Below are 13,340 nucleotides of genomic sequence, written 5' to 3' on the forward strand. Positions count from 1 at the left end.
AAATACAAGAAGGTAAACAGGAAAAAGAAATCATAAGGAACTTGTTAATGTTGAACTATTCACATTCCTACATGGAAAAAGATAATTGTAACTCATGAGACTTTTTTCAGTATGAGTATAGTTGAAGGGAATATATATATATATATATTGAGGAGGGCACCCTCTCTATAGCTACCTCAAGCTCTGGCACACTAGCATTTCTCACCTCAGGACTACTGCCCAAAACAGCAACCCAGATCCAAGCAGGTCAAAGCAAGAGCAATTTTATATATATATACACACATATACATATACACACTACATATATATTTATATGGGAGAGTATATGTGTGTACAAATACATATGTGTGTATATATGTACATGTATACATAGACAGAGGGCACAGGATCAGTTGAATAGAAAGGGATGATATCTAAAAAATAAAATTAAGAGGTGAGAGAGGAATATAATGAGAGAAGGGGATAGGGAGAGATAGAATAGAGTAAATTATCTCATATAAAAGAGGCAAGAGAAAACTTACAATGGAGGGGAAGAGCAGGAAAGTGAAAGGGAATGGGTCAATCTTACTCTCATTGAATTTGGCTTAAGGAGGGAATAACATACACACTCAATTGGGTATTTTACCCTACAGGAAAGTAGGGGGGAAGGGGATAAGAGAGGGGATGAGAGAAGTGAGGGCAGATTGGTGGGAGAGGGTAGTTAGAAGCACACACTTTTGAAAAGGGACAGGGTCAAAGTAGAATACAGAATAAATGGGGGGCGGGATAGGTTGGAGGGAAATATAGTTAATCTTTCACAATATGTCTACCATGGAAACATTTTATGTAACTGCACACATACAACTTATATTGAATTGCTTGTCTTCCCAGTGGGGTTGGGTGAGCAGGGAAGAAGTGAAAGAATCTGTAAATCAAAGTTTTAAAAACAAATGTTAAAAAAAATTGTTTTTTTACATGCACCTGGGAAATAAGATGTACAGGCACTGGGGTATAGAAATCCATCTTGCCTTACTAAAAAGTTAGAGGGAGAATGGGGGAGGATGTAAGAGAGCAGACTGGGGGAAGGGGTATTCAGTAGGATCGCTATTTTGGGGTGGGGTAGGGGAAAGACAGAGAGAAAATTTGTAACTCAAAATCTTGTGGAAATGAATGTTGAAAACTAAAAATAAACAAATATTTAAAAAAAGAAAACCCCAAATGGGTCAGGAAGAGTAAGACATGACTGAAATGACTGAACAACAACAAATGAGAATTCATACACAAATAAAGAGAAGAATTGACTATAGCAGAGGTTCTTAGCCTGGGGTCTGTGAACGATTTTTTAAAAACCATTTGATTACTCATTATATTTCAATAAAATTGCTCTCCTTTGTAAAGTAAAAAAAAAATTTAAAGCATAGTTGAAGACACTATCCGTTATGTAATCAAATACTTCTATAGTTCAATACTTTGATGGATTTGTTTTTAACATAAAGCTAAATACAAAAATGGAGCCTGACACAAAGTAGGTTGATTGATTTAAAAAAAAAAACAACAAAAACTGAGTATAATGCTTCAGGGGTAAATATGGCCATTCAAGGAAATAGAGGACTTTCAGGTATTCTTGATAAAAAAAAAACCAGAGCTGAACAGAAAATTTGACTTTCAAATATGAGAAGCAAGAGAAGCATGAGAAGGTAAACAGGAAAAAGAAATCATAAGGAACTTATTTAAGTTGAACTATTTACATAGAAAAATGATGATTGTAACTCATGAGACTTTTCTCAGTATGAGGATTGTTGAAGGGAATATATGTATGTATATATGTATATATAGGAGGGTGTATGTGTATACAAATACATATGTGAGTGTGTGTATATAAGTGTGCATGTATACCTAGACAGAAGGCACAGGATCAGTTGAATAGGAAGGGATTATATCTAAAAAATTAAATTAAATTAAATTAAGAGGACGCAAATCAAGGTTCCCTAGGATTTGGGGATTTTTTTTTTTAGTAGAAATAGGTTACAAATGTACATGTGACACTTTAGTGTGCCTCATGGAAAAATACTAATTAAAAACTCATTTAATACAAATATCACTTCTAACTTGATTCAATAATTACTTTTGCTAAATATTAGAATACCTATGTAGAACATAATTATTGTAAATTATTTTTATAAAATTCTTATGAGACCTAATAGTGCCCATGTTTTGAAATTAAACCAGCTTGCTCTCGAAATGTCCGGGTTTTGAGATTCTCTCCTTAACTTGTGTGCCTTCCCTGTATATCTTAGGCAGATGCAGATTAATGCTACAAACAAATTCTTTTCAAGACACCTTAAGGTTAATTTCTACAGATTTTGCAGGCTGGTTCCTCGGGATGTGCTACACACTGAATGAGTTGAACAGACCTGTGACAAGAGAAAAAAAAAAAGCATTTAGTAATAGTAGTCACAGCAACCACAACTCACATTTCTATAAGACTTTAAGGATTGCAAAGTACTTTCCTCACTCTAATTCCAAAAATTGGACAATGTTAATATTATCATCCTTATCTTACAAATTAGGAAACTGAGGCTCTGAGAGGTGAGGGTCACAATTAAACAGCCTGTCCAGGGTGGGGAATCTGTGGCCACCTGTGGCCCTCTAGGTCCTCAAGTACGGCCCTTTGACTGAATCCAAACTTCACAGAACAAATCCCCTTAATAAAAGGATTTGTTCTAACACAGGGAGTACAGAAACACCCAGGGAAGCCATTGAGGAACACTGCACCCCCACTGCCCCAGCTCAATTTTCCCTTTCTAAAAGAATAGTTCAGCAACAGCAGTACGATAAATCAGTCATAGAAACAGCATCCCATAAATTCTACTTCTCCTTACTTTTATCCGCAACCTGGGGCAGCCCCAGAGTGAGTAAATCAATGAGTAAAAAATTCCTCAAAACTTCTGGAAACAGCACACCTACCTTTCTGCCCTATCTGTTTAGCAGCCCTGGCTTCTTTATTACATTAACACATCCTTCCCCAGCTCCTTTGAAATCTTAACCATCCCTTAAATCCTAGCTCCATTCTTATCTGTCTGTAAGACTTTTCCCAATGTTCTCCACCTGGAAAAGAATCTCTCCCTCCTCAGATATTCATAACACTTTATTTGTTCTTCTCCCAAGCACTTATATTCTGTTTTGTATTATTACTTAAAGTAATTGAGACAATAGCTTCAGAAACAAAACAAATCCACAGATTTGAACAGCATTTCTACATAGCAAGAACAAAATCCAGGAGGAAATAAATAAAAAGACATCAGTTGGAAGGGATTTCAGAGGCCAGCTAGTCCAACCCCTTCATTTTACAGATAAGGAAACTGAGGCCCAGACAAGTTAAGTGACTTGCCTAAAATCATACAAGTAGTAAGCATCAGAGATGGGATTTGAACCTACAGCCCTTCAAGAGTCAGTGAATGCTTTCTTTACTACTGTACTTAAGTCTCATTTGCAAGTACAGCATGTGTAAAATAACTGAGTCGCTAGCCATTCTGGCAGCTAAGTGGCGCAGTGGATAGAGCATTGGGCTTGGAATCAGGAATATTTAACTTCATGAGTTCAAACCTGGCCTCAGACATTTACTAGTTGTGTGACCCTGGGCAAGTCACTTGACCTCTGTTTGCCTCAGTTTCCTCATTTGTAAAATGGGGATAACAAAAGAACTTAGTTCTCAGAGTTCTTATAAGGATCAAATGTAATTGCAATTGTAAAATGCTTAGCACAGTGCCTGACATATAATAAGCATTATTTAAATGTTAAACAGCTTGGTACTATAATATTGGTACCCAAGGGGCAAAGGCTGTGTGTTATTCATCTTATTTATCTGTGTATTTTCCCTAAAGCTTTGCACGTAGCAAAGGCTTCATGTGTGTTCATTGAAAAATCCAATTTCCTCTCCTTTGAATGACTTTTAAATGTAGCCTAATTTAAGATTTATTTATGGCCAAATGTAAATCCATACACATATACTAGATAGAGTATTGGGAAGATGATGTTCCAAAGGGAAAAATATTACACAAAGGATTTGATCTTTTAGAACTGTGGATTTAGAGCTGGAAAGAATCTTAGAAACTGTCCAGTCCTAAGGAGGGAATAACAGATACACTCAATTGGGTATCTTACCCTACCGGATAGTAGGCGGGAAGGAGATAAGAGGGCGGATGATAGAAGGGAGGGCAGATTTGGGGAGAGGGTAGTTAGAAGCAAACACTTTTGAAAAGGGACAGGGTCAAAGTAGAAAATAGAATAAGTGGGGGGGGCAGAATAGAATGGAGGGAAATATAGTCATTCTTTCACAATATATCTACTATGGAAATGTTTTACATAACTACACATGTATAACCTATATTGAATTGCTTATCTTCCCAGTGGGGGTGGGTGAGGAGGGAAGAAGGAAAAGAATCTGGAAATCAAAGTTTTAAAAGCAAATGTAAAAAAAAATTGTTTCTTTTACAGGCAACTGGGAAATAAGATATACAGGCACTAGGGTATAGAAATCCATCTTGCCCTACTAGAAAGTTAAAGAGAGGATGGGGGAGGATATAAGAGAGAGCAGATTGGAGGAAGGGGCATTCAGTTGTCTTGCTATTTTGGTGTGGGATTAAGGGAAAGATGGGGAGAAAATTTTAACTCAAAATCTTGCAGATGAAAACTAAAAATAAACAAATTTTAAAAAATAAAAAAAAAAGGAAATGTCCAGCCCAAACTCTTCATTTTATAGGTGAGGATAATGAGACTCAGACAAGGCTAAGTGGATTACCCAAGGTCACAAAGATAACATTATAAGCAGCATTTGAACCCAGGTCCTCAAAATCCAGCCAGTCCTCTTTCTGTGATACTCTGCTGAAATAGCTATGCTGCCAGAATGAAAAGCAAAGGAAACTGGAAACATGGTAAACCAGATGTTCCCAGCCTTTTGAGGGAGAAAAACAAATTTTTTTTATTTACTTAAAGAAACATTGAGATCAAAGTCCAGCAGACCAGTAATAAGGTTTTTGTGTGCCATAGGCATGGTTGTAAAATTATGTTCTCTTTGAGTTCCTAACCTCTAAAGGTTTTGACCCTTCACTGTAAACACAGTCTTGACTTATCACAAAATAAGTTCCTATAAACTGTGGAAAGCAGAATTTTCTCATGAAAGAAAAATGTGCATTTATAAATATTAAAAAGTATCCTTAGGCTTCACTTTGTACCTAGTACCCTAGGCAGATACTAACCTTGTCTGTCATTTACAGTACAAGCTCTGATGGTCAAGTCCATGGCCCAGGGATTAGAGGGTAGCATTGCTTGGGAATTATAACCACATCTAAAGGAGAGGGAGGTGTGGCTGGAAGTTGTACCCAAAATCTGTACCCTTCCCTAGAGTATTTCAAACAGAAAGGGAGCATGATTCTGGCTTCTAATCAGACTCTTCTCTTAGATGAATTTGAGTTTAGCATCCCTCTATGTGGAATATACTGACCTAACCACATTTTCTAATTCCCAGTGAGCATAATGTTATTTTTAATTATCACAACTGGGGAGAGAGGGTAGTTAAGTTGTGGGATCAAAAAGACAGAAGTTGCTGCCATCAGACTTGTTAAGGCCACCAGTTTCTTTCCCACTGTGAGGTTTCCTATAGGTAGCTTATAAAAGTAGGAAGAATTCAGCCCCTCTGGAATTGTGTCCCTACATGGATTTTTATTTTATGGTTGAAGAATTGCATATATTGAAAGGAGAGAAGGCAAGATACCCTTGAGGCAGTTTGGAGAGTCTGATCACACAAGTAGCTTTCCCAGCATGCTTTTGTTTATGTGTTCCTAAACTCTGTGTCCCTGGGAATAGTTTTGTGCATTGGACTGTACAACTCTGGGATGCTGGGATTTTAAGAAAGGTACTGAACAATTAACTATGTCACAGTCAATGAGAGCTATATTCTTGAGAATAGCTTGTAAGTCCTTCTCTATTCTCTTGGATATGCTTGTGCTAGAGATCGGGGGATCCAGATAAGTTTGTTTTTTTTTTTTTTTAAGATGCAATAATCTCACTCTTATGGTGATTCTTTTGTATGATACTGTTGGTTCAAGTGGTAGTTTACCACATATAAAGCCACAAAAAGAACAGTCTTTTCAAAAATATTTTGATCCAAATTGTGAAAATCAGTGGAAATTTTATGAAGGTGGAGAGAAGATTTGGAGAAATTTATTTTATCTCATCGAAGGCATTCAAAATAGCCCTAACATTTATAGATTTCATTCATTCATCATCTATTAAGTATCTATTGTGTGCAAAGCAATGTTCTATATACTTTAGAAGGTAGGAAGAAAATTAAGACACAATTCCAGCCATTAAGGGTCTTACAGTTTGGTCTTATTAAATTTTAATCATTTCTCAACTCCTTTCCAACTAAAAAAAATCAGAACATGTTTTTCCGTGACATCAGACAAAAATCCCTGATTTCAAAGCCTTCCTGGGACCAGCCCTTCCTACCTCAGAAGCTTTCAAATAATATCCTCGTCTAGTCAACATCCGGATTCAGACTTTTCATTTCTATCGATCTACCAGGTGGGTATAAGAAACTCATGGGGAAATATGTTTAGAGCAAAGACAATGACCCCCTAGTGATGAAGCTGGGAATAGGGAAAAGAAAGGGTGCAAAAAAAGGGGAGCGGGGGCTAATATTTGTCAGCCAGATAACAAACCTTTATTAATTAAGCATTTACTATGTGCCAGGTATTGTGCTAAGCATTGGGAATATGAAGAAAGGCAAAAACACAGTCCTTGCCCTCAAGGAGCACACATTCTAATGAGAGAGACAAAAAATCATATATGTGTATCTATGTATATACACACAATGTAAGTGGAAGGTAACCTCAAAGGAAAAGCATTAGAGATGGGGGAGTGAGGGGGGGCAGGGAAGAGGATGAAAGAGACTAAGAAGGGTCACATTCAGGAGGTGAGATCTTAGCTGAATCTTGAAGAAGCAAATCCAGGAGGCAAAGGTGAAAAGAGAATTGCAAGGACAGGAAATAGCCATTGCAAAAGCAAGAACACTAACTCTCCTTTGATGTTTCCCAAATATTTCTCACAATCATCCTCTGAAGTAGGCAGTACAACTATTAAATACCTCATATTCAAATGAGAAATCAAGCTCAGAGTTAAAGGGCCTGGGTTCAAAATCTGCCTTCTTTACCTATAAGACCTTGGATTAATCATTTAACTTAAGCCTTAGATTCTTTACCTATAAAATGAAGGAACAGGACTATATGGCATTGGAGGTCCTTCTAACTCTAAAACTGAATGACGTTGTGACCTGAGAGTAGCGAGTGGCAGAACCAGGAGCCCAGGTCATGTCTTCTGACTCAAGGTCCAGTGGTCTCTCCACTGCACTAAGGACTTCTTGGACTGAATGGACCAGAAACTACTTCTGCACTCTTTGGTATTATGTATAAAGCTCAATGACAGATACTTCCAGGTCAGCAAGGAGAACAGGGAAAATATTTTTCAGAAAGCTAAGATACAGTTTCTTTCCATTTGTAGAGAAAGCAATTACCTGTGGTCATCCTCACAGGAGAATGAAATGTTCCTGCCTTCTACAATGGATTTCAGCTGCTTGATGGATGAACCTGAGCATGAGTCACTGGAAGGGGAAAAAAAAAAAAGATGATGGACACACACCCTGAAGATCCAAATCTTCCCTGGCTCCTAACCTGTCTTCCATGCAAGCTTGGTCTCCCTAGGAGTGGCTGCTTTTGAATGCATTCTGACAACCACAACATCTCATTGATGCATCATGAAATAGTATTGTGTAAACTGCTGTCATTTACTACTCAGCTTACCTTGACTGTCCCCCGATGATGTCATGCATCACCCAAATTTTCATCAAATGAACTTTCTTTGGATTCAAATGGTGAATCTCCACACTTCCAAAAATGCTGAGACCAAAGGGACACAGAACAGAACACAGCTTTCAATAGCAAACTCAAGATGCTGGCACACTTTAACTGACTGTTAGAAATTATTACCCACTTAGCACAAGGGACAATAAACTACCATTTGGGATAAAAGGCACAATTTCTATTCTGAAATGTAGCATTTAGTCATTCATCCATATGCCCTTTCTCTCCACCACAGTGTCCTCTGTCTTAAGTCAATAATGGGCATGTCAGACTATGCCCTGGGACTGATCTCCAGCAACATCAGCAAATGTGTTCCCAGAAGCACAAGTGGAAGTCATAGAATGAATCCTTTTCATTATAAATTGTCACACCAGGGTTAGTCCCACTTTTGAAAGGATTTCCCTAGGCCCTTTTGTTGGTTCAAATATACCTGTGCACGGAGGAATACATATATATATATATATATATACCTCTCTCTCTCTCTCTCTCTCTCTCTCTCTGTGTCTGTCTCTCTCCCTATATACATTTACACACATATTCATCCATACACACTTTATTTCTAGCCCTGCAGCCCATTCCCATGATTCTTCTTCAGGCATTTCTGAAAGTAATGCTGCATTAATCACTGACAGGCATGAGTTCTCACCCTAATAAGACAGTCTTGCAAGAACTGGTGTCATATATTAGCAACTTGCCTATAATGCTCTGGAATGTTAACTTTTCTTTTTTTTAACCCAAGGTCCTCAACAGAAATGAAATAAAAGATAAAAATATCTTTTCTCCCTCAGAATTGACTCCATGGTGAGAAAGACATTTGATCAATTGATAAAATATTTTTTTACCTTAAATCTTCAGCTACATACCGGGGAGGGGAGAAAGAGAGTTCAGGGAAAAGAAAGTACTAGAATAGATTACTCTGTGCCTAAAATTGTGCTAGAAAAAAATAGTAAAGTTTAAGAAATAGTCCCTGCTTTCGTGGTGCTTTTAATAGAGTGGTGCAAACAAAACTGATACACATGGGTTAATTAAAGAATAATTAAATTATAAATAATAATTAAATAAATAATAATTAAGAATAATATAATTCACTATAGTATAGTGGAAAGGGTACAAGACTCAAAAGGGCCTGGATTTAGATCCTTCCATGACCACCGTCATCCTGTGACCTTGGACGAATGACTTCCTCTCTCTGGGTCTCAGTTCCCTCATCAGTAAAATAAAGGAAGTAGACTAGAGTAGTGGTGTCAAACAGGAATAGAAATATTGATTTAGAAAACCACAAATTAACATTATCCATGTTGTGTTTCATTTTCATTTATTTTGTTAAATATTTCCCCATTGTATTTTAATCTGGTTTGGTGACACTCACAGTTTTGCACTTACCTTAGGGTATTTAAGGATGTCAGAGAGTAGGAAAGGGGCTGCTGTATGGACATGGGGTGAGAAGAGGGTTTGTGGATACCAGCTGATATTTGGATGTGAGAGAACAGGGTAATGAGAGAGTGTTTGGTGTGTAAGTGGGAATTAGTGTGTGTTTTGTGTGTTAGTGTAGGAATTGGTGGTGAGTTTGACACCTCTGGGTGAGATGACCTCAACAATCCCAACAATAAAATCTATGATACTCTGATCTTTAAGTAGAAAGAGCCTTGGATTTGGAGTTGCAGGGCTTGGATTCTCGCAGTAGGTCTTTAAAATGCTTGTTCACCTTCACCTAATAGAGTCTCTTCCTTCAAGATTCAGATCAAGCGTCATCTTTTCCTTATCTACCCAATTGCTGGGACCCTCCTTCCCAAACTCTACTTTTTATTTATTTGTATTTATTTACTTTTTTCAGGCTGTATATATTTTCACATGTGTTTGTTGCCTCCACTATTCAAATGTCAGCTCCTTGTCAGCAGGTATTAGTTCTTCTTTATAGTTTTATCTTCAGCTCCTAGAACAGTGCCTGGTAACTAAAAACAACCTGCTTAAATTGAACATAATGAAATAGCACTTCGGGAAGCTTGGTCCAGCGATAGGGTTCAGAATTTTAACATTTTTTTTTGGCCCAAAGCTTAAAGGCAAAAAAGACTGAATTGTAAATCTTCCAAGACTGAAATTTATTACTTATCCAGAAGATTAAGCTCACACAAACATATATACATAATCTCACACATACACACAGTACCTGCTGTTTACAAAGGCATGGCTGATTGACCCATTGAGCATCGCATGGACAACACCACAGGCTGCTTCTGCAAACTGAAAACATGCCCAACATTCTTCAGTGTGACAACATTTATCTTGAATAGATGATTATATAGAAAGAGTTGGATGGTTTAACATTAAGAAGACCTCTTATTGGTAGGAAGATAGGCTGCTGCAAGATTAGGAGACAGTAGGGAAAGCATAGTGCTAGGGAATAGATAAAGGAAAGAGCAGTTAATGGTCCCAGCATTTACTTTAGGGTATTTAAGGATGTCAGAGAGTAGGAAAGGGGCTGCTGTATGGACATGGGGTGGGAAGAGGGTTAGTGGATACCAGCTGATATTTGGATGTGAGAGAAGAGGGTAATGAGAAAGTGTTTGGTGTGTTAGTGGGATGCTTGCAGGAAACAATAGGAGATGTGAGACGTGACTGTGGTTCCTACACTGTTTGGTCGTGGGTCCCCTGACTTTGTGTGTCATTGTGGTGAGTGGAGATGTTCACAGGCGGCTATGTTCAGTCCCCCAAGCTCACACACAGCATGCACCAGACCTGGGAAATAATGATATAGTTGGATCCAACCCAGCACTGCCCATCCGAATGTTAATAGCTGAGCTTACTTCTATTTTTCTGGTCCCTAGAGAAATCATTGGGAAGATGTAACACTTATTATAGCCTAAACTCTGAAAAGAAAATGGTGATTATTTTAGCAAATAAATGTGTGAACTCATTAGTAAATGTATTTTTCTGTTCTAATTTGGTTGGAGGGCAATATTCCCAGTCTTTCTGGATTCTGGTGAAGTGCTGCAAAACAGAATTTAAAGGCAACATAGTAAAGTGTAAAAAGAGAGGGAGGGGAGAGAGAGAGAGAGAGAGAGAGAGAGAGAGAGAGAGAGAGAGAGAGAGAGAGAGAGAGAGAGAGAGAGAGAACAAGAACAGCAGATTTGGAGTCAGAAGACATAGAATGTGCATTTCCTGGTTCTCCAAGAATAGACATTTGAGGCAGCTTGGGATAGTAAGGTAGGCTGTCTCCATGGGATGCTCTACCCACCTCACACTCCACTTCTATACCAACTCCCTAGTCCTAATTTTTTATTAAAGATTCCTGGGATAGAAATAGATGAGAAATCCAAATAGATTTACAGGGTTCCAATCAGTTTCTAGATGACTTTTGGAGGATGATTCTATTTTTAAGCCATAAAACAATAGTAATAAGAAGAGGTTAACACACACACACACACACACACACACACACACACACAAAATAAATAGACCTGAGGGCAGCTAGATGGTACAATGGATAGACTACTAGCCCTGGAGTCGGGAGGATCTGAGTTCAAATCTAATCTCAGACACTAGCTCTGTGATCCTGGGCAAATCACTTAAACCTGATTGCCCTCCCCCTCGCCAAAAAATATGTATATATATATATATATATATATATATATATATATATATATATTTATATTTATATTTATATATGAGTGAGAGTGTGTGCACCCTAACTCTTCTGTTTATCAGCTGTGTGACCTAGTACTTAAGATCAATGAACAACTCTTAGCCTTAGTTTCCTCATCTGTAAAGTGGGGATAATAATGCTGTTTCTTTCTCTCTGTGTGTGTGTATGTTTCCCTCCCTCCCTCTCTCTCAGGATTTTTATAAGGATCAAAGGAAATAGAATAAGTATTTAATGACTTGATAAGGACCTGCTAAGATTTAGTTGGCTTTCCCAAAAGTAAGTGAGAATATTAATTTGAATGGATAAAATGAAGATTCTGACTTTACAGTTTTTTGCTTCCTTGTAATTCCCTTTGGGCTATGCCCATGTTCTGTGCTATGGTTTTTGTTATTTCAGTTATTTTTCAGTCATGCGGGACTCTTCATGACCCTATTTTGGGTTTTCTTGGGATAGAAAATGGAGTGGTTTGCCATTTCCTTCTCCTTTTATCTTACATATGAGGAAACTGAGGCAAATAGGGTTAAGTGACTTTCACAGGGTCACACAGCTAGTAAGTGTCTGGGATTTGATTTTAACTCAAATTCTCCTGATTCCAGGGCTGTCACTCTGTCCACTGTGCCACCTATGGTTAGAAGATAGTAAAAGAGATGGTATACAGATGAGAAGAAACAAGGCAAACAGAAATTAGAAAGAGGTGAAACTGATATATGAAAGATTGAAAACAGAGACCCAGATAGAATGGGAACCAGTAGAAAGAAGACTGAATGTGGAATCAGGGGACCAGAGCTGGGATTTCAGTTCTTATGTTTACCAGTTGTATGACCTTGAGCAAGTTAACATCCTTCTCTTGACCTCATTGTCTACATGTCTAAAATAAGGAAGTCGGACTAGAAGATGTCTGTCTCTTAAATCTAAATCCTAGCAAACCTTTTCTCTTCACTTCATTACCTTTTTCTCACTTGGGTTGTACTATCCTGGATATAGCTAGTAATTGCAGAATGATAAAGGAAATCCCCAGACTTACAGAAATTCAGGAGAACCCAGAACATTTCATTGCTCACCCCTTACTCCTGACTATAATGAGTTGGAATGTATTATCTGAATTTAAAGCTGATGTTTTACACAATTTACGCTCTAGAACAGGGCAGTTAGGTGGCACAATGGATAGAGTGCTGTGTCAGGAAAATGAAGTTTCCTGAGTTTAGATCTGACCTCAGACACATACTAGCTGTGTGACCCTGGTCAAGTCACTTAAATGCTGTTTGCCTCAGTTTCCCCATCTATAAAATGAGTGGAGAAAGAAACGTCAAACCACTCCAGCATTTTTGCCAAAAAAACTCCAAAATAGGGTCACAGAGCATGACTGAAACAATTCAACAAAGTGAGGTGAAACTGGCCTTCCCCTCTCTGCATCACTGTCATCTCCCCTTATACCTCCACACAACCACAGAACCATTTTATTTCATTTTAAATCAGTCTTTGACTTTCCCAATGGACAATGGGCAGAATCTCAGAATTTGTGATATACAGTAAAGCTTTAGACTGAGAAGCAGAAGAAATAACTTGGCCACAAACAGCAAGGCAACTTGAAAGAGGTTGATTAGCCCCTCTGGACTTCAGTTTTCTTCTTCTGTAAAATGAAGGGTTGGATTATATGGCCTCTGAGTTTCCTTCCAGCTCTTACATTTTATGGATATAATCGGGCTCAATAATTACAAATAAAAAAAGAGTTACTGGTTTGGGCAATATCACTCACATTTTCACAGATCTTGATATCCTTGAGTTAAAGGTAGGACAAG

General features: G+C 37.9%; 1 protein-coding gene and 1 non-coding gene across 3 annotated transcripts in view; one reads left to right on the top strand and one right to left on the bottom strand.

The window, feature by feature from the left end:
• Positions 1-823: 823 nt before the first annotated feature.
• The window catches only part of CD38 (CD38 molecule), a 135,144-nt gene continuing 122,627 nt past the window's right edge, over positions 824-13,340 (bottom strand). The window contains exons 5-8 of one of the 2 annotated variants that reach the window (XM_069069458.1): positions 10,066-10,139; positions 7,839-7,934; positions 7,553-7,639; positions 824-2,393 (exon numbers count right to left, since the gene is read on the bottom strand). In XM_069069458.1, the coding sequence (XP_068925559.1) occupies positions 2,327-2,393; positions 7,553-7,639; positions 7,839-7,934; positions 10,066-10,139 (324 nt within the window). In that variant the 3' untranslated portion in view covers positions 824-2,326. The remainder of the gene's footprint in view (positions 2,394-7,552; positions 7,640-7,838; positions 7,935-10,065; positions 10,140-13,340) is intronic. The other variant, XM_069069468.1, reaches the window with a different exon arrangement.
• Positions 12,613-12,690, top strand: LOC138151529 (small nucleolar RNA SNORD45). Its single transcript, XR_011165851.1, has one exon. It is a non-coding gene; the product is annotated as a small nucleolar RNA SNORD45 (small nucleolar RNA).

The sequence above is a fragment of the Petaurus breviceps genome, unplaced genomic scaffold, assembly GCF_028583685.1.
Source record: "Petaurus breviceps papuanus isolate PSGF00001 unplaced genomic scaffold, PetGlider_PUasm1.0 140, whole genome shotgun sequence".
Taxonomy (NCBI): domain Eukaryota; kingdom Metazoa; phylum Chordata; class Mammalia; order Diprotodontia; family Petauridae; genus Petaurus; species Petaurus breviceps.